Below are 22,328 nucleotides of genomic sequence, written 5' to 3'. Positions count from 1 at the left end.
TCGATTTCATCAATTTTTACGATATAGAAAGAGTTAATGAATGAATGAGCAGCCCTCTATGTCAGGACGAGGGAATTTCAAAAAACTGACGGCTTTTCTTAAGATCTAAAGTAAAATCTGTATGCAAAATTATATTCTTCCTAAAGAATTAGCTTTCTTTTTCCCAAACATATTAATATATTTGCTGCCGACTACGACTACGCTCTTTGTAGGGGGGGGTCAATTGGTTATTAAAATGTGCAAAATTCACAAACAGAAAATGTGTCGATTGGTGCACAACTTGGAGGTATTTGAAGAAAAAATTAGGGCCACAATTTTTCGATTTCTGAAAAGGGTTTGACAGTGCACGTGTTAAAGAATTTCAAGTTTTGACAGTGGATCCAAAGAAATGGAGGTAAGACTTTCTTAAAACGGGACGAGTTTTTACAAGCTCTTATTTGATTTGGTTGGTCGTTAACCAATAATAAAACCATTTTGCTACTTTTTCTAAAGAACGCGTCATTTTTATCACTTCAAATAACCAATTATTAAAGTATCTTATAAAAACTCCATCTCATCTGCTTAAAATGATCCGTTTATACTTTAAAATTTAAAAAACTAACTAAAATTTAAATTTTTAATACCTCAAAGAAGTTTCAATAATACGTACTTTTGATCAATTTTCCAGACCGATAATCGTAACCAAAACGACAAAAATAAACTAAGGAAGGATCAAAGTCCGGGCTTGGCAAAAGGCGTGACCGGTGATTTTTTACTTCCGGAACTACGACCAATTTCCGGTTTCTTTTCTCTTCCCATCGTTGCTTGTGTGCTTTGTATCTTGAAAGAGACAAAAAAAAACTGTTTGAAATTTTGAATTGCGGAGTTTGTATTCTAATTTTGATTGGTAGGTGGATGATTTAAAAGTAAGCGAAAATTTATGAGAGTTACGAGATGCGGGTTACAGAATAAAAAAAAATGCGAGGGCTCGAAACTTTATAGAGTCAAACATTATAACTGTTTGTAACAATTGAAAATGTAGATCAGTGTAGAGCGTTACCTACCAAATCTATTGATATGAAAGAAACGAACATTACCTATTATATTGGGGCAGAGTGATGACATAACATCGATCAATGATGCATGCTACACTGTTATCGTCTTTATGGCGAGATGCAAAGACTTCCATCTATGACGAGAAAAGAAAAAAATGATTTATTTTGATTTGAAGTAAATTCAATCAATGATGTAGTTCAGGTTCAAGTCAGCCTATTCTGCCAGTGCCATCCTCTTCTCAAAAGGGATGCGGCGAATGTTGATGACCTGCTTGTGTAGCCTAAATATTTTAAAACAACCTTATTCCCTTTTGCATAAAATCGAGATGTTGATGTTTATGATTGGCAGAAGCTTTTGGTGCCATCTTTCACTTTGAGTTCGTTTAATATTCATCCTAGACAAGTCAATATTCATCGGAATGAAAAACAAAGTTAACGGATAAATCCAATATGGTTTCGAATCTCCTACTGCATTACTTCGAATAGCCGACCCCTCTAATAAACGCCCCTCGTAAAAAAATTAAAAATTAACAAACGCCCCGGGTGTTTATTTCAAGTAATACGGTATGTAGAATTTGTAGGAATGCGGCGTATGTGAAGTTCTGACCTACTTGCTCAGCTAAAACATTCAAAAGCACGTTATTCCCTTTTGCATGAAGTGCGAATGTGGCTCAGGTCTTATGTTTATATTCATGATTGTTCACTGCCTTTAAAAAGTTAGTTTATAATATTCATCCCATATCAGGATGAAAATCACCTTAGGTAAATTTTACGGGGAAATCATCTGATGGAGTCAAGGTTTTTGGAGCAAGTACATTTTGACTTCTTTACTTCGATAAGCTTTTTAGTGACCGGAGAGTTTTGAGGAAATATTCTAGTCTAGATTAGTAGTATCAATAAAATTAAAGGACAAGTAAAAAAGTACGATTTTTTTCTTTAAAGGATTTAAGAGTAATCTTTGACCAAATATTACAAAAAATTTTCCAAATCTGATCTTTTTTGTATCTAATCTTTTTGCTGGTTTGAATGATAAATTCCTGTTTGCTTCATCACTGAGCAACGTTTTGACAATTTTGACACAATGGTTAAATAGTCTCGGAATAAATTTAAACAGCTTTTTTATAAGAACTATTTCATAATTACATGAGCATTAGATTTCAGAAATGGATAAGAAGAAATGATTAACTTTTTTTTTAAGTACATCCAAAATTTTTGAGGCCTTCCGCAGGCACGACGGAAGCTTTTTATATCTGGTACGGCAAATGAGGAAATTTAAGCGATTTTATAGCGATTTGACCGACGAAGAGGAAAACTTCGGTATTTTTGTGAAAATTACGGCGGCCGCCGTACCTGCCGACCCGTTGCGTCGTGCCTGACTTCGGATGTTCTTTTAACTTTTTGAGTTACGAGCCTATGTTCTTTATGTTCATATTTTCACGATTTTGTGGGCATTTCTCTCGCGTGTTTTAGAGTCCGCAAAGCCTTAAAATGTTCTTATCTTGTTCTGAATATTTTGGCCATCGAAGCCTTATGTTCTTATATATACTGCAGTTAATTCTTTGCCAGGGGAATATATAAATATGGTCAAACTAAATAGAAGGTTTTAAAAATTCATGACTGAAAACAAATACATAATTAATTTAGACCAAAATAGGTAATATATTAATACGTTATACTAATTGAATTTCCAATTTATATACTGTATCCTCCCTCAAAAAAAATATTAGAACTAAAAAAAAACATTTTGAACATTTTAAAAGTTTTAATTTCTGGATCATAAGCAGACGTGAAGTGTAACATAGCTTCAAACTGTTTCAAAAATGTATTCAAGCATTTTTCTGACACAAATGGCTTTGGTTTACGCTAGATGGTATACACAGGAAGAAACAGAAGGAAACGTTGGCACGACAACCAAATCGAACATTATTTCGGCAAGATCACCAATCGAATGTACATTGAAATGTCAAAGAAAAATGCAGAAAAGTTTTTATGTGCCGGAGAAAGAGCAATGCCACTGCATGAGAAGTTGGGAACATGATGCTGGAAGCGATGGAGTTATGTTTGAGGAGCATGATGTAATCTTCTAACTTTAGATAAATTTATTAATGATTACTAAACTTCGGTTTCATTGAAATCGTAAACTAACAAGTCACTGAATAGACATTTTTTCCAAACACTTTTACTTGTTATTTATTTAGCGCTTTGAACCCAGCTTTAGATTAGAGCCTATACCCTTTGCAAAGGGTAGGTTCGCCTCCTCTCCTTTGTGCAACGTCCTTTGCGCAAAGGGAAGGTTCACTTATCTTAGATTCTTTCTCTTTTTAGAAATGCACACCATTCCAATCTTGCAAAGAGGTGAAAGAAGTCTGTCCTGAGTGTGAATCAGATATTTACGAGTTGGCAATCGTAGATGGTGACAAAAAAACTACAAAGGCGTTCTGTGATTTAACCACAGATGGCGGTAAGTACATCATCCATCATTTAGCCATGGTACCAAAATTCGTAAAAAAGAATGAATATCTATTCAGACAAAAGTGGGGAAAGTGTGAGGTTGTCCGTAATGCTATCATCAACAAGATATTTACATTTAGGTAATTTCTTACAGGTTTTAGAACTGATGCAAAATTTATTTTAGTGAAAAATTTGACAGAGCAGATCAAAAAGAATAATCGACATTAAGTAGATCTGCCATTTCTTCACTTTCAGGCGGATGGTTGGCCGTTGCAAACATGACATTTGAGGACCCCTCAGATATCTATCCAATCCTCCTCCAAAATCCTTCTACAGTATCTCAGCTCCAAAACATCCAAAGTGGCCATGTCCTACTCCACCATGATCTTCTCCGAAATCTGTTCGTCAACCACGGATGATACACTGAACTACGAATCAAATGTTACAAACCATGGCATGGACGCACTCTCCACACAATCTTATACGGAGACAAAATCTTCAGATTTATCAACAAAGAGCAAAACTCTTATATTATAACGGGAATATGCAATAACGTGCGGTTCTTACCGGATGACAGCTCAAAGATGTCAGTGGCTGATTGTGCGAACCTTTGGATAGGACATTCGCATTACGGTCATCTATATTACAATCACGTGATATTCGAGTATGCAAAAGGACAAGTTATCCTTAACCAAGCAGACTCCAGGTTTGAATGTGATGATTGGGAACTACACCAAGGTTACGAACCTTCTGGAAAATGGCTTTTTTTCATCCGATAAATGATGTGGATTCTTTTCTACAACGGTTTTACAGGTTTATTAAAACCACTTAACTTACCGTCAACTGCTCTAACTTGGGACTATCTGACAAAACATGGGACGGCAAACGTCTGAATTCGTAGAGGCAATCATATCACTTTTAAAAGAGCCAATTGGTTAAAAGTGACATAGGAAGAATCAGTTAAGTTATATCATTTCGTGATCATTTTGATTACACTTTTTGTTTTTGAAAGAACCAGTATTTTGTTTTAGGCTTTGTTGTTCTTATTTTTGACATCATAGTCTCATATTCTTCTCATGTCGTTCGTAATTTTAAAATGCAAAATTGTGGTGATTGAAGCTTCCTACAGTACCCTATTTTGACTACTACGAGGATGAATTTGCTGAGAATGAGATTTGAATCGTTCCAAATTCAGGTTTGTTTTGTACATATTATTTCTGCCCCAATGTTTTTTTTGAAAAATCGTTTTATTAAAAAAATTTGTATCATTTGCAATTTCTTTTATTTGTGTATTCATGATATGCACCATTGCAATCTGTTTTGACGATTGACTGATTTTACGTCACTTCCAACCAATGAGCTATTGGTTCCATGACGTAATGTCAGAAGACAATGCAGTGGTGCATATCATGAATTGGACAATTGTTCAAATCAAACTTTAAAACAATTAAAGTTTTTGAAAAATGTTTGAGATGGATCATTGAAACAATGAGCGGGTGGTATTGGTAAATATAAAATTGAGACTACGTGTAAAAACGATGTAGAATTCATGATGTTCATGACGTAATGTTTTCTACGGAAAGACCCAGGTTTTTACCAGTAGTGGCAAATTTTATACAATTTTTGTCTAGTTTTAATTTGCCACTACTGGCAAAAGCCGGGGTCTTTCCGTAGAAAACTTTACATCATGAATATCATGAATATGATATACAGCGTGACCATAACACATAACTTTCAAACTAAAAGCAGAGAGTGCTTCTTTTGCTTTCATCCCTTTTATGTGAGGTAAGTGATTGCTCTCCATAACATAAGGTTTGAGCAACCTATGTAAGTAACAGTGTCTGTATAACTGAAAAATGTTTGAAATCTTGTTGGATAATAACACTAGAATGTGGCTTAAATTTGAAAACCTTTCGGAAAGATCAATCCTAAAATATAAAAGTTTGGTCAAGGAGAATAAGAATAAATACACGTTTTTTTTATAAGAACAAACTATATAAAAACGTTGGGCTTAAATGCCAAAGTCTTAAGAAAAAGTTAGAAAATTCTAAGCCTTTGCGGATGCTAGAACACTAAATTTAATAGGAAAATTGACAAAAATACTCAAAAAAAATGGCAAAAATAAGAACATTAAGTACATCTTTAGGCTTGAAACTCAAAAAGTTAAGAACATCCCAAGGCTTCAAAAATTTTGGATGTTCTTATAAAAAGACGTGTAGTATAAACTGATCTAACCTCGTCTCCACAGATGATATCGTTCCCCTTTGAAATCGTTTGTGTCGGTTTATAATACCATTGTACAGACATCATCATTTCTCCTTTGTAAGGTCCTGTATGTAAACAAAAACAATAATATTTTAGTAGTTAGTGCACTTTACACCTGAAAGGTCATTCAAATTGAACATTGTAGCAAGTTCACTTCTCGCTTCGATGATGGTCATCATCACAAAATAATTTAGTAAACAAAAATGATTATATTACTCTTAGGTTCCAAATAGAAGTTCCCCCATGCTTGTTAAAACCCTTGCCGTGCCGATGTCGTATATATCCGACATGCAAATTTTCACTCTACTTGCCAATGTCGGATATATCCGACATCAAATTTTTTTACCTAATTGCCGAGGCCTTTAAAAAAGAGGGAGCTCTATTGCCGAGAAATCAGCTTTTAGGAAAATGGTTTTCTTATTTTGCCAATGTCGTATATATCCGACATAAAAAAATCCAAATAGTAATAGTGACAGTATATATTAAGTGCTCAAAAGATTTATTTCAGGTTTATTTTAGTCTATCATAAAATATAAAACAAATGTCAAATACAAATGTCAAACATTGGCAAATAGGAATAAAATATCCTTGTCGTATATATCCGACATGCGGCAACACAAGTTAAAATTTGCATGTCGGGTATATACGACATCGGCAAATCAGGTTACTAAAAAAAATTACCCCTCGGCAAATGGATTGGGGTACAAAAACAAGGTAACGGCACGCAAAGGGTTAAAGAAGCTGCTTGTCGAAAATTTTCCAACAACCAACACCCCCCCCCCCCCGACCTTATAAGAACCCCCCGTTTATTAATTTTTAAGAATATTTTCAGCTGTCAAAGAGAAGGCCTCTTATTTTGCTCTAAATAGCCTGATCTTATTTTTGGGTTTTCAGAGGTACAATTTCCAACCCACCCGGCAATTAGGGAGCGTCTCCAAATATTGTTTCATTTTTAAACGAAAATGAAACGAAAGCTTCGTTTATGTTTCGTTTAGCTTTCGTTTCGACTTCGTTTCGACTTCGTTTCGAATATATTCAGATAATGATGTCTGATTAACTTTAATTACTTAAGAAAAGAAGATAATTGAACTGAAAAAAGATAATATTTTGAAACGAATGGTGAAACGAAATAAATATTTTCTCTGGATTTCGTCATCCAAAACTTTTTAGAATTTTTAGCAATAGTCTCATTTTGTTACTACAACAATAGATAGTTCTTACTTCCTCAAAATGCGTAATATTTTTTTCGATGTTTAAAGGGATTCAGTTTCTGAAGTTTCTTGCTTTCAAGCTTGACAAGTTTTCTAATATCTTTTGCCCTCGATTTAAGAATTCTTTTAAACCTTGTTCTGATAAAAAATAAAAATTATGGTATAAGGCTGCGAAGTTACTTTCCGACATAACAACCCGAAACACTTTGCAAATTACTTCAATATAATTCATATGGGAATACCGTAGTTAATTAAAGAGTTGGCAAATTGAGTCGGTAACACCTTTAAGACCTGTTAAAATTGTTGCACTAATTGTATCCCTGTTAGCTGATAGCCCCGTTCCGAACAGTAAGAAAAAACATATTTCTGAAAAAGTCTACATCATAAAATACGAAAGCAGACTTCAATTTGGATTGATCTTCAACCAAAACATTCTGTTGAAAATAAAGTTCAGTCATTAAGATATATTTCTAAAAAAGCGTGCATGTGAAATTAAACATGAACTCCCTATCCTATCCGTTTCACAAATTTTTAAGTGAGAAGTTTCTCTAAACGAAATGAAACGAAATAGAAAAAACTCAGAGATAATATTAGATAATTATCTCTAAATTAGAACTAATTATGCATTTCGTTTGAGCTTCGTTTGAACTTCGTTTTAAATCGTTTCATGAAACAATTTGAAACGAAAAAATTGAAACAACATTTGGAGACGCTCCCTTAGGTCCCCCCTCCCCGTTGATTAAAATCTCGAAGATTTTCCAACCCATCCGTTTATTCTAACCCTCCGTTAATTTGGAACCTAATAGTACCTTAGGGTTTATTTCATTTCTCTCTTCAGTTTCTGCAGAGATGGTTCGAAAGATGTCAATTAACTTTGAATTTCTTCATTCTTCATCATTTTACCCTTTCTTTTGTCGTACTTCTTACTTGTACGTTACCGGTGAAAAGAATTCGCGAAAAAATTATCAAAATAATTTATGAACTGACTAAGATGAGGGTTGTGTCCTAATCTTTGGAAGACTAATCAAATCTTTCAGAAACGAAGTTTTCTCCGAAACTATTACCCGAAAGCAATTACGATTAATTTTTCTTAATGAAATTTACACCAAATGATTACTAGTATTTACAGTGTTAAAGTGTTAAAAATGAAATGTTGTAAAGGTCGACTGTGGTTTAGACAGGCAAACTATTTCCTAACCTGCTAAAAGTTTCAAATCTTTGTAAAAGGTTGAAAGAAGTCATTGTATTGGTGTCAAAAGAAGTCATTACATTGACTTTAGTTAGTCAACTTCCTATCGATTTTCGTCAAAAATGAGGATATAAAAATGGCGATATCGTCTAAACCACAGTTTTTGATAATCTAACGACCCTAATCAAAATGACTTTCAAGGTTGTCCAGTTCAATGTTCACAAGGCGTAGTTGTGTATGTTACTAGGGGGGTGTATAAATAGCAGTGATTTTAGAATCTACCTTTATTATCCTCCCAAAAGGAACTGATCCTGGCAACATATCCAGAATCTCGATCGTCCGACTTTAGAACAACTGCATCGTACACTCGTATCACTTTACAACGATCGCGACATATCATCGGGAAATATCTCCTTCGCACAATTTCCCGACCCTGAAAATAAAGATATGGAATCTCAAAATAAGACGATTGATTGATTTATTCCAAGAGACTTTTAAATCACCAAAAAAGGCGATTTAGTAGCACAAAACTCAGACAATTTACTTGATTTTAATACTTAATTGGACTTTTCCAGAAAAATATTGAATATAGGCGGCGGGGGGGGGGGGTAGAGGTATAATATTACCCCCAAACAAAGCAAGTTTACCCCCCGGACAAGGCAAATTTTGATTCTTCACTACCACCGGACACTATACTAGGAACATTTTCTGGAAAAGCCCAATAAAAGCCTGAATTTCAATAAAACACTTTGATATTTTGTCATTACCACATTGGTATTTTCTTCTCTGTGTGCTCCTTCAAACCGCCAACCGTGATCATCTGCTTTTTCATCCGTATCAATACTTTCCTGAAAAAAATGAATGACCGTCTACTATCGTTAAAAGAGCACTACAAATTAATCTATCACTTGAAACAACCAATGGTACCAATATTTTAAACCTGTATGGGCAGGGATGAAAAATGAACTGTTTAAAGAATAAGTGATTTGTAAAAAGAATATTTTAAGAGACTACAACGTGTTGATTTAAAGGCTTTATACTTTTAAAAAGATGTAATATGAACAGTGCGATGGAGAATATCTTTCAGTAAACAAAGGTAATCAAAAAGGTTCAGTTCACACTCAAAACGAATACTCTTGACTTCAAAAATCTAGCTCTAATATGATTTGATACTGTATAGGAATGTATTGCATAGCGTCAGCCTGGGTTTAGGTCCCAGGCAAAAATTAGGTCACCCCTGATTTTTAAGTCCCCCTAAAGATTTATGAATTTTTTGTTAACCCCCAGGTCTTTTGACACTTTCAATAAATTGATCCCAGTAAAAAAAGTTTTCCCAATGTAAATTGCGTTTATGATAAGTTTAAGATAAAATATTTTGGACACTATCTATAAACATATTGCGCCGCAGGCGAAAATTTTTCAGATTCATGAGCTTCAATTTGAGTAATTGAAGCCAACTATTAAGCTGAATTACTTTAGCCCCCACGTTACTTTAGCTCCCCCCCAAGTACATAGGTCCCCCAAAAAAGTGGTGTACTTCCAGCCCCCTTCTTTTTCGGGAAAATTTTAGGGTGTAGCCCCCCCCCCCAACCAGCAGGGGGGCTGACGCTATGTAATGTTATAGCAATGTACATAAAATTTCCGTTCGAGAATTACCCCCGTTCTGTTTTTCAGTTTTAGAAACTTGATTAGCTTGATTAGTAAGATCTTTATGTGATTTATTTTTTAACTTCATTAAATCTGAAATATAATTTGAATGGCTAGAGGTTAAAATACAACCATTGGATTTCTAAACCTTTTGAAGAAAATTCAAACAGGCTACCCTAAATTTGGGGTAACTCTCAGACAAGAATTTTAAACACGAGTAGCATTCCCTATATCAAAATATATGAGAGGGAATGCGCGCAGCCTATTAAAAATCTTACCTGCTTTTTGACTGGCTCTTGCACCTGAGCTTTTTCTTTAGTCTTCTTTTTGTAACTTTTCTTTGCGACTTGCTTATTAGTAATGTCCTTTTGGTAATTGTCAGAAGTTGGTATGGATATTGATATTGGTTCACAGTGAAGGGATGGTATAACTAGCCTCTGCGCATTTTTCTTTTGATCGATCCGCTGTTGGGCTAATTCCGCAAGTCTCTTTTTCTTTTCAATGGCTTCTTTTTGAGCTGACATTTGTGCAAGTTTTGTGCATTCTGGGTAGTAATTATGTTGAAATAGGGTCCTAGAAATACATCTATCCAACATTGATGTTACGTTTGCAGTAATACCTCCTATGTTGGTTAGATTGTGTGTGTTTTCAGTTTTTGGACATTTGTGTGTTTTCACTATGGGTAAAGCTACCGTATATGACGGTGTATGAGCTAAAACAGTGGATCTAATGTGTATTGGAAACCCAGATTCAGTAAAGTTTGTTTTGACATGCTGATGTTTAAGTTCATTCTTCTTATTGCTAGCGTAACACGTGCATAGAGTCTTCACTGTAGAATGGTCATCCACAAATATGACTCTCTCAGTCTGGACACTTTTACAATGATGGATATTTTCAGTTTGTATGGACTGTGTGATCATTTCTGGCGGTGGAGTTGGAGGATCTGGTGAAGGACACACAAACACTTCTTCATCCTCCTCCTCCTCATCTTCAATAACTGTCACCTCCTCAGCTTTCATTTCACGTGTTTCACATACAGTCTTACTTTCAATCTTCACATCAATTTTATCAGTTTTCTCTTGTTTTTTATTATTAGATTTCATTTCTTTTTCTTTTTTAATATCAACAGTATCAACATAGGAAGACTGCTCATCTATAATGTCTTTCAACTTTTCAAATCGATAAATGTCCAGAACTGCATTGACTTTAGCCAACGCATTCAGACTGGCCATACGAGGTTTTCTTCTTGGCGGTTCAGGAGATATGGGCTTCTGTTCTTCTTTTATAACAACTGGTGGAGTTGGATCCCGTTCGGTCTTAGGTTTCTTGGCAATATTCTCAACAGTGTCAGTTTGCAAGAATTCAGTTTTTCTAGGTCGCCCTCTCTTCCTTTTTAATGGTGGCACTATAGTCAATTCTTTGGGAGAGCTTTTCGAAGGTTCTTCTTCATTCACTGTCCCCTCGTGAGCTTGTTCTTCACTCACTGTCCCCTCGTGAGCTTGTTCTTCACTCACTGTCTCCTCATGAGTATGGTTTTCATCTTGATTTGAGTCCTCGTTTTCATGATTTCTCTGTGTAACTTCTTGTACATTATTTGATTCATTATCAACAACTTTACTCTCAGGTTCCTCTTTGACGTCTGGCTCTTTCTTAATGACCTGGAAGTCAATATTTTCAGCTTCAGTGATTGTATCATCTTGCTCATTGCTGGATTTATCCTTCTCAGCTTTTGGACTTCGTACTTGCTTCTTAGGTGGACGTCCTCTTGTTCCACGAGTTGTTTTCTCTTTGTTTGGTGTGGTTTTCTTTGTCGAATCTAATGATAGGAAAGGCTCTCTTTGTTTAGAGCCTCGCAATGATGCAGAATAACTTCGAGTAGGAATGACTTTGATTTTGGCTTTAGAACGTAATGCTCTTGATGACATGGTATTGATTCGATTGTGGCTGAAATGAAATCATAACAAAACATTGAGAGCATTATTGATTAGGAAATGGTATTTCATGATTATGCAACTGGTTACAAATTGGTTTAAATTTATAAGCCAAATAGCAGTTTTATTTGCTTGGACGCTCATGGGATTTCCCTATCCACAAAAAACAACTCCAAGAGTACATTTTTCCTGCATATGTGCTAAAAAGAAGAGTTGTTTAAGAGAGACTTAATTAAAAAATCGATACTTAGCAAATTTCATAAAATTTTATTTTATTATTTTCTCCGATTTCTAATTTTAAAAAAGAAAATAAAAAAAATTTAAAACATCAATTTTGTTTTTTCTCAGCAACAAAGTTAGTTAGTTGTTTTAGAAGTCTTTTTTATTTAGAATTACTTCTACTGTCTAACATAATTTATTTGCGATAGAAATATTTAATCAACAAGTAGACTGGGAGTGTAGAGTAGTTTGTTTTGGTAGACCTGTTCTTTACGCTGCGATCCCTACACAATAGTCCAATTCCGGCGTCTTTTAATGAGTAGCACCAAGTTAATTGGAAACAAAGAATTAATTAATAACATTAAGAAACAAAGCAACTGTGCAAATTTTTCTAAGAAAGCGGTAAATTTTTAAATTTATGGCTGCTTTTAAGAATAAAAATTTTCCATTATTGAGGAGCCTCTGGAAGCTTTTGTATGTGAATTGAATGTTAAAAAGATATTATAATGATGTTATGTCCTAGTACTGCCTAGTATATTAAGATTACGGCAAGGTCTTAACGATTACATGCGTCTGAATGAAATGAAATTCTGCAATTCTATAACAGACCTGCCTTTTTGCCACAAAGTCAAAAGCATTGAAGGTTGGGTATTTAAGATAAAAACGGTAATTATTGCCTAAAACAGCAATTTTTTCAACCATTAAATGTTGAGTCAGCAAAAATGTGATGTTCTTATAAAGGCAAAGTTGTCAGAGGTGTTTGAAAATTATAAAATTATTACTACATTGAGGAAAAGGTTTTTGGGATTTTAAAAAGTGTTTTTCTCAATTTCATTTGGCTTACTGTAATAACATGGAAAGTTCTAAAATAATCTGTAGTAAGATCCTGCATCGATGCAAATGAGACCGAGTTTAGAAAAAGGGGTTACGCGCAATTTACGTTCCTCCACTCTGTTTGCGTTGCAAATAATACTGAGCACTGAGGTAATCCAGGATAATCACGACGATCGGTGAAAAATTTAAGGCTAGTGAAAATAAGTTAAAAACTCGAAAAACTTTGACCCACGCAAAAAATAATGACCCACGCAAAAAATATGACCCACGCGAAAAATAATGACCCACGCAAAAAAATATGACCCACGCAAAAAATATGACCCATGCAAAATTTTTTACCCACGCAAAAAAAATTGACCCACGCAAAAAAATAATGACCTACGCAAAAAAAATGACCCACCCAAAAATATTAACCCACGCAAAAATATTGACCCACGCCCCCACGCCCCCACGCAACCCGCGCAATTTAGCAGACTCATTTGAATCTTACATAATATGGTCTTCTTTTTATTCTTTATCCCGTTCCCTTTTCTCGTGGTCTTTTCCTATTCGAAGCAGAATTTTTCTGGATCGTTTTTTGTACTGTTATACAACTTTGTGAATCAAACTGGTATTTGGAACTTTGAATTTGTCTAATGAAAATATTTAACAATGGATGATGATAAACCAGGAAAGGTAAATAAAATTAAATTCTACTATTCCTATGATGTTCCTTTAAAGACATGATAGCTAGACTTGTTTGTTGGGTATTTTGGCCCGAACATGGTCCGAACAAAATGTTCAGGCCGATTCAATAATACATTTTTGTGGCCCGAGCATGGTCCGAACAGGCCCGAACATGTTTGGGCCATGCCGTGGGTCGTTATGCGACAAAGGTACGTCCTTGACTTTTTGAGCATCTCGACAATCATTACAGCTTGACAATAATCAAGAAATTATTCACATTGTTTTACTGTTTCCAGAGACCAAAAGGTGGAGAGCATCAAAATAATGTGCGCATTAGTTTTATGAATTACGGGAAAGGTGAATTCAAGGAGGACTAGAAGGACAAGGATTAAAATTAAGGTGAAAATGTTCAAAAATAGCCCCTTTTATTTGAGAAAATTTTAATTTGACGGGAATTTGATTTGGCAGATGGCGGGAAAAATTAAATTTGGCAGGAACTTAATTTGGCGGATTATGGTTGGCCAAAAAACCGCCAAATTTTCTTTCCGACAAAATTTCTTCCTTTAAAATCTTCATTGATCTTCAACAACAACAAAGATGGCGGACGCACGCACGCGAATTCAAAATGGCGTCCGATTTCTTTGAAATGCTTTTAAATAACAAAATCAAAATCTAACAAAACAACAAACAACATCTTTACAACACTTATAAACGCTTATCAACTACAATCATGGGTGGAAGCAAGAGATCAACCAAAAAGAAAAAACAAATGAAAAGCAACAACAACAACAATAATGATAGTCAACAGCTGAATGCATCTATCCTTATGTCTATGTCAACACCATCCCAAGAATTCTTACCAACTCATCTAAAATCACCACCACTGGCTCTGTCCCCTGCTGTTGTGGATTTAAACAAAAAGTTCGAATCGATCCTCAACACTGAAGGCTTAGATGGTCTACCTGACGTATTCACTACACCTGTACAATCTCTTGATCGAGGACAAGATGGAAGTGACAAAGAGGTGACATTTGACATGATTCTTTCAATCTACAAAATAAACAAATGTATCATGGGTAAGATCGCCAGTCTCGAACACTTGCATCAAAGTAGATTTGACCAAATAGTCAGTGGCATGAAGATCTTAAAGGACGAAGTTGAAGACATCACAAAATCCCAAAGTCTTATTAATTCTAAATTTGAGACTCAAGCAAAGGAGATTAAAAACATCCAGAATAAAATAAAATCTATGGCAACTGAAAACAAACAAAAGGATAATGAGATTGATCAAATTAAAGAAAGACTACGTAAACTAGAAGAGAAGAATAAAGAAAGTAGATCAAAGATAAACGAGCTTGAGCAATATGGTAGAAGGGAAATGTTCAACATTTTTGGGGTCCCCAGGAAAGACAATGAAAACACTGATGACATTGTTTTTAACATTGCAGACCAACTTGGATTTGACCTTTATGAAGACGACATTGAGGTAACCCATCGAACCTCTACCAAACCAACCGCTCCGATTATTGTTAAATTCAATAATAGGAGACTTAGAAATCTAATGTATGAGGCTCGTTGGGACCTCAAACGTATAACAACAAAAGATCTTGGCTTTCTAGAAGAAAATAGCATCTTTTTTAATGAGAGTCTCACTGACACAAACAGAACAATTTTTAAAGATGCCTGGAGAAATCTCCAACAGACTAAATTATTTGATCGAGTTATTACTCAAAATGGAATCACGTATGCTTGGAAAACTTACAATAAGAACACTAAAAGCGAAAAGAAAGTCATTCTCTCGCAAAGTGATATCATAAAGTTAGTTCCAACCTCCTGATTTTCTAATGTTTTTATTACACTTTGAGTATATATTTTTTTCTTTTTACATTATGCTATCTTCACATTATTCCCATTTTTTAGCTCAGAATGACCAGCCCTAATCTTGACTTTTTACGTGAGACATCAATTTGCCACGTCTGTAGGACCTGCGTCTTTGACAATGGGGTTTTTTGTGAGATCTGCTACACGTGGCTTCATATTAAATGTATTAAAATCACACATAAACATTATAATCAACTTGCTAATTCACCACTACCTTATTACTGTCAAAGTTGTATTTCTAAAACCCTACCATTAACTGATGTAACTAATCATAGCCTTTCACTTGAAACCTTTAACTCCAATACAGTTAAAATCAACAATAATGCACTAAAATCATTGGTTATGATAAATTCATTCACTGTAAACTTGGTAACCATCTTTTTCATATAAAATGTTTACGTCACAGTAAAAACATTAATGAAATCAACCGTAAAATTTGGTCATGTGATGACTGCTTAAACTTTCCTTTCCAGTGTTTAGAATCTAATGACATCATAAATGAACTCAAACCTATAACAAAGCCAATAACCCATAAGGTTAAATTTGATAATAACTTCACACAATTTAAACACCTCCCAGCCCTTAACATCACCTCAGGTTTGCCCAATGATGAAGATGACTTGATAAACTTTGAATATTACAATGTTGACAATTTCTTGTATTTAACTAAACGAATTGAAGATGATTAATATCTCTGTCCTTCATAAAAACATTAGATCTCTTAACAAAAACTTTGATAAACTTGAAGCCCTTCTAACAATCTTGAAGTATGATTTTGACATTATAGGAGTTTCTGAGACATGGGACAATGATAACAAGCTCTTTGTTAAACCCACAATCAGTGGTTACCACCCTTTTGAAGCAAGGTCTGGAAACAGTCAGAATGCTGGTGTTGGTTTATTTATCAAAGAAACCTTGAATTACAAAGAGAGGAATGATCTAACTTTCTCATCAACAGGTAAGAATTGTGATTTTGAATGTCTTTTTATTGAACTTGACTGTAAGATTCTTGTAGGGGTAGTATATAGACATCCTGATAACAAAATACAAATTTTCAATGATGAGTTTGAGAAAAGAGTTCTTGAAAGAATAAAAAATGAAGATAAGAAGGTTATTATTATGGGAGATTACAAGTAATTTCTTTGACAAGATGGTTTCATTTAATTTTCTTCCATACATAATCCAACCAACTAGATTTAATGGTAACTCTCACACTCTTATCGACAATATTTTTTATAACGACATTTCCAATGAATGTATCAGTGGTAACTTAATTCCTCATATCACTGATCATTTGCCAAATTTCCTTTTTGTACCTCATTCTGATAATAAAATAACACAAAAATTAAAAAAAATATCAAAAAGAGACTTCTCTGATTTTGATATCTTACGCTTTAGGGAAGATCTTTCAAATATTGACTTCACCAACAAATTCCTACAGATGGAAGATACTAACCTAATGTATGAATTTTTTCATAAAGGCATGAATCTTTTATTTGACATACATGCCCCATTTAAACTATTGACAAAAAATCAAAGAAGAAAAGAAAACAACCCCTGGATGACCAATAAGATTCTTAACAAAATAAATATAAAAGATGCACTATATGGGCAGTTTATGAAAGACAAAGACCAACAAATTTTCAAAGAATATCATGAGATCTTGCGAGAGTTAAACAAAGACATACGTAAAGCAAAATTCTTCTACCTCAAAAACAAATTTACACAATCAAAGAATGACATCAAAAAATTTTGGAAAAAATATCAACACCTTCCTTGGTAGAAATAAGACCAATCATTACCCAAGAACTATGACTCATCAAGATAAAACATTTACTGACTCTCATCAGATTAGTGAAGCTTTTAATAAATACTTTTCAGAGGTTGCTCCAAATCTTCTCAAAAAAATTCCTAAAAACACAACTCTTAAACACAAAAACTACCTTACTAGGATGCAGTATAACAACTCTAGCTTCTTTTTCCAACGAACAAATAGGTATGAAGTCTTAACACACCTTAACAACATAAACAGTAATAAAGCCAAGGATATTTATGATTTCCCTACACGGATTATCAAAGGTATTGCTGATCTACTAGCTGATCCTCTTGCTATTATGATAAACAACTCCCTATCCACAGGTGTTTTCCCTGAACTTTTAAAACATGCTAAAGTAACTCCTCTCTTCAAAAGTGGACTTAGAAATGATATAAAAAACTACAGGCCAATATCTGTTAACTCCCAATTTTTGACAAGATCTTTGAAAAAATTGTTCATGAAAGAATAACTAAATTTCTCAACAAAAATCACATTATATTCAAAGGACAGTTTGGTTTCCAAAAAGGTAAGTCTACATCTTCTGCAGTTATTCATCTCACTGACATTATAGCTAGGTGCAAAGCTAAAAAAGAAGTTGGATGTGCAATTTTTTTGGATCTGGCAAAAGCTTTTGATACTGTAAATCACAAAATTCTCATTGACAAGCTTGATAGAATAGGTATCAGAGGCCCTGTACTATCCTGGTTTCAAAGCTACTTGACTAAGAGAAAACAAAGTGTCTCCTGTAATCATGTAAAGTCTGAACCCAGGTTCATCTCTCATGGTGTACCTCAAGGCTCAGTTTTAGGCCCCCTCCTGTTCTTGATATATGTCAACGATTTAGCACTAAGTTCGTCTTTCTCACAAACATTGTTTGCTGATGACACATGTCTGTTCATGAGTCATTCAGATCCTGAAATACTTCAAAATCTCGTAAATACAGAACTCAAAAAAGTATCTGACTGGCTTGTTGCAAATCAACTAACTTTAAATATCTCCAAGTCCAACTATATCATCTTTGGTGAAAACAAAACAGCTAACTTTCATGTCTCTATTTCAGGTCAATCTCTAAACAAGGTTAACGAAACAAAATATCTGGGTGTTGTTATTGATCACAAGTTGAACTGGAAAGAACATCTGAAAAGGCTACATACTAGAATCAAGCAAAATACAGGTATATTACGAAAGGTAGGATGGTTCCTTCCACGAGAGAACCTTATATCTCTATACTTCAGCCTTGTTAATTCACGCCTAATCTATTGTATTTCTTCCTGGGGCTCTCCTAATACAAATGGTTTAAATATCATTAATGAAACCCTTTCTAATGCATTAAATATATTGATCATGTATGTCCATCCATTGATAACAATAAATTTAACCCTCTAACTGCTGATAAACTCTTTAAATTGGAATCATGTAAACTTGTCCATCAGTATTTAAATGATAACATCCCTTCAGCTTTAGTTAATCTATTTCAAAGATTTAAATCAGACAGTTTAATATCAAGAAAAAATTCTAAGAATAATGTTGCTACCATCCATTATGATCAATCTTTTCATCCGCTTATGTTTTATGCACCACAATTTTGGAATCAAGGAAAATACTACAAATCTGCAAGTCTTTCCTTTTCAGCTTTTTCATCTTTCATGAAAAAAGAGCTTGGGAAATTGGATTAAATTAGAGTTTTTAATGTATTTATTGTATATGTTGTCAATAGGGTTTGTTCTTTATTTTCTCTACATTTATCGCTTATAGTTTTCATGCATCATGTTTTCATTTTTGGTAATCCTTTAATTAAAGTTTAATATTCAAAAAATTTTCTTTCGTTAACCTTTAGCAGCCGAGAGACGTACCACGTACGTCATATATACAGGCCGAGAGACGTACCACGTACGTTTTGATACTGGGGTCCTTTCAAAGTTTAATAAAATAAAGACCAGTTTGAATTTTTTTATTCTGTAAAATTTAGCAGACAGGATAGGGGTGAAGGTTCATTCATTCAAAATTTTACGGGTCCTGCTTTTATACATCTCGAGATATCGGAACTCAATGTCGGTGTATTTTTCAAATGTCAACAAAACATCGTTTTAGTGGTGGGCAGAGGGTGTTTGATGGATTTTTGGACTGAATAGTCATGTTTATGTCTGGTTTTTTCTTGCTTTCAGCATATAAATATCATTATATGAGATAGAGAACCTTTATTGGCAGTTTCTATGTGGTTTGAAGGGGTTTTAGGGGGTATTTCCTGACATACATGCCTCCATCTCTAGCTCCAACAACTCAGGGCTGTTTTGCCTCAGTTTTTCCACTATTCTGGTGTTTTATTGCTTGAATTTACATGATAGAGAGTCTGTTATGATTATTGTAGTAATTTTACAGGCTTAGGGTAAGTGCAGGGCCAATTTTAGAGCAACGGGACCACTAAATTTACCTGTTGTGGCCAGAGTGTCGATTTTGGTGGAAAAGTGTGCTTCACCGAAACTTAGATTCTGAGATGAAATGAGCTTCTTCAGCCCTGAAATTTCACACAATGGTGGCTTATAACATAAACTAAAACAAAATAATTTTTCTGGGACCAATCTTTACATTGTACCCACTTTTTTCATTCAATTTGTCAAAAAAAAGAAAAAAAGTGAAAAAATCGTAAACATGGAATTTTTACTGTTTTGATTTGAGGCTGTGTAGTCAGGTTTAAAAGGGTGATGAAAAGTCTTTTTGGTATTATCTGAAAAAATAGATCCTTAGCTTTTCAAAATGGGTTTACTTTTTACTTAAGCTTTAGCGGTTCAGATTTTATGACATTTTCCGCGAAACCTCCATTTTCATGAAAAAAACAGCGGCAGCAGCGCGCGGTGTTTTTAAAAACAGCGGTGTCTAAAGGTTAAAGTGTTTTCTCTTTTATTACACACTACTGTAAATACTTGGTATTTTGCTGACTTTACCCATAGTTTTTAATTTTATTTTGTCAGTTACATCAATATGCCTTCTTACCTGTCTTTAAAAACATAAATAAAAGTAATCACGGAAAAGGACGCGGAAAAAGAAGACATAAGTGTGAGAACAGATAATTAAACTCGTTAGAAAAAGTACCATTAGAAGTCATAAAAAATCAACCTGAATAAATGCAATCGAAATTCCAGAGAGCTTCATAATTCCCCAAACAACATTACATTACTATGTAGCCTGGATATCCAGGCTGTAAACTATTTCACAGTCTAGTTTTTGATATTTCATGTTCTGGTTTACAGCCTGGTCTCCCTAGACCGATTTGCATTCTCTTTAAGAGAATGCAGTCGGCTTGCTTGCGCTCACTTCGCTAAAACCGTAAGGGCCGATCTACACGGTGTTGAGCAATTCTAAAGCAAAAATAGAATAGTCCTCCAGTTGCTAGTGAAGATAGGGCTTTCTGTTACATGAAAACATGAAAAAGAAGAAAACAGAGGCAAGTTCATTTTCCAAAAAAACATGGTTGGTCATGATAATGCATGCAAACTTTTTTATGGACTTTGGTGTAATCTTTGGATGTTTTAAATAGTTTTAGATCTTGTAAGACTGCTTTTTATTAATTTCTGTTTTGCTGCCCTGGGTTGGCTAGGAAACATGGGTTTTCACTTTCATTCTCTAGGGAGACCAAGCTCTATAATTTTAGAAATTTGTATGTTGAGGTAAATTTTGCTTTTTCTAAAATTTTGAGCTTGGATATCCAGGCTAATTACTATGTCAAACTCCCATCACATAAATTTTACAATTACGTCAGAGTAGACTACGCTCGCCACCGAAGAGGTTTATTTGGAAAGGGTAATTATATTTTATTGTTCACTTCTTTTTTAAAGATTTGCCGGGTTGGAAAAGTATGAATTTCTTTGTACATATTTTACCTACCCTAAATATTTAAGAGGCTGAGTTTTAAACGAATCGTCAAGTTGAAACGAACGATAAATGTATCAAGGTCTATTTTATTTACCCCCTGGTGACTTAACAAAAGAGACTTAACTCGATGTTACAATCCAATTATTGAAAGTTTGTCTCTGCCTTTTTATAATGAGCGAGACATACGTTCTTTGATTACGCAATTTTCATATTGACATTTTTGAGGCATTTTGATGTAACTGTTTGTTGAGGACCCTGCCGACGCACCGGACTGTCCGGTGTATTTGTCCGGTGGCAAAAAGTATCCTTTCGCTACACCGGACGCAATAAGTCCGGTGTTGCATATAGGGAATTTTGAACGCCGGACATTTATGAAACAAAAAATTAAGAAAACACCGGACGCACCGGACTGGTCATCATGTCCGGTGTTTTGATTGTCCGGTGGGAAAAAATATCCTTCTCCGACACCGGACATCCGACTTCCTTAAGTCCGGTGTAGAAATTGTCCGGTGGTAAAAAAAATTCTCATTTTACACCGGCCTTTCGCGTGTCCGGTGTTCGTTAAGTCCGGTGCGTCGGCAGGGTCCTGTTTGTTGTTGTTTTTTGTACTAGTCTTGTACTAGGTTTTTAAGGCTTAACTGTGAATGACTTAGAAATCCTCATATAGGATATTTTTATTCCCAGACTTGTATTTATATTTAACGTTCGTACTATCATAAAGATAAACAAATTGAAATTGAAATTGAAATTGAAATTAACTTAAAAAAGTTTAGTGTATCAGAATTTAGGAGAGTATAAACCATAACAGCAACAAACCTTTCAATGATGATTTAAAAAAATGATATGCAATGTAAATGGTGGATTGCCAGGAACTTAAAAATGATAACTTTGATTTTGACAGGTACCAAGGGCAAACTAAACCAAGCAAAGTTGAAATCCAAATCAAGATGCAGCTTCCTAAAAAAATTCTTCCAAATAAGCTTTTGGATATCACTTTTCTCTTTTTTCTCGCTACACGGGCGGTCTGTAGGCTGTTTTGTACGGATTTTAACGCACGCCTCCCGTTGTATAGTGGGAACAGATCAAGAAAAAAATACCGGCCCAAAATAGCGGCCGAAACCCATTGATTTTGGTATTTGGCATAAAAGTTATGTTTCACTTCAGGGCTACTTCAGGTTCCTTTACACTTTTAACAAAGAATTGCTGCCTTTACAAATTGCTCTTTGATCAAATCCCATAAAAGTAATTCTAATTCTAATTAAGAATTTAATTACAAAAATGACGTTATGAACTTTAAAAAGACGTTAATAATAT

General features: G+C 34.5%; 2 protein-coding genes across 2 annotated transcripts; one reads left to right on the top strand and one right to left on the bottom strand.

Moving 5' to 3' along the window:
* Nucleotides 1–535: 535 nt before the first annotated feature.
* Nucleotides 536–21,990, bottom strand: LOC136820587 (uncharacterized). Its single transcript, XM_067076779.1, has 7 exons — nucleotides 21,831–21,990; nucleotides 10,076–11,741; nucleotides 8,918–8,998; nucleotides 8,433–8,583; nucleotides 5,721–5,815; nucleotides 1,077–1,168; nucleotides 536–819 (listed from the first exon to the last, which is right to left on the bottom strand). Exons 2-7 carry the CDS (start codon nucleotides 11,720–11,722, stop codon nucleotides 636–638), a joined length of 2,250 nt encoding a protein of 749 aa, XP_066932880.1. The 5' UTR covers nucleotides 11,723–11,741; nucleotides 21,831–21,990; the 3' UTR covers nucleotides 536–635.
* On the top strand, nucleotides 2,792–3,972 carry LOC136820592 (uncharacterized). The gene is made up of 3 exons (XM_067076784.1): nucleotides 2,792–3,109; nucleotides 3,360–3,495; nucleotides 3,741–3,972. Exons 1-3 carry the CDS (start codon nucleotides 2,855–2,857, stop codon nucleotides 3,902–3,904), a joined length of 555 nt encoding a protein of 184 aa, XP_066932885.1. The 5' UTR covers nucleotides 2,792–2,854; the 3' UTR covers nucleotides 3,905–3,972.
* Nucleotides 21,991–22,328: the final 338 nt, after the last annotated feature.

This window comes from Clytia hemisphaerica, unplaced genomic scaffold (genome assembly GCF_902728285.1).
Source record: "Clytia hemisphaerica strain Z4C2 unplaced genomic scaffold, Clytia hemisphaerica genome assembly, whole genome shotgun sequence".
Lineage (NCBI taxonomy): Eukaryota > Metazoa > Cnidaria > Hydrozoa > Leptothecata > Clytiidae > Clytia > Clytia hemisphaerica.
The sequence above is the reverse complement of the archived record's forward strand: the minus strand, read 5'-3'. Positions and strand labels throughout refer to the sequence as shown.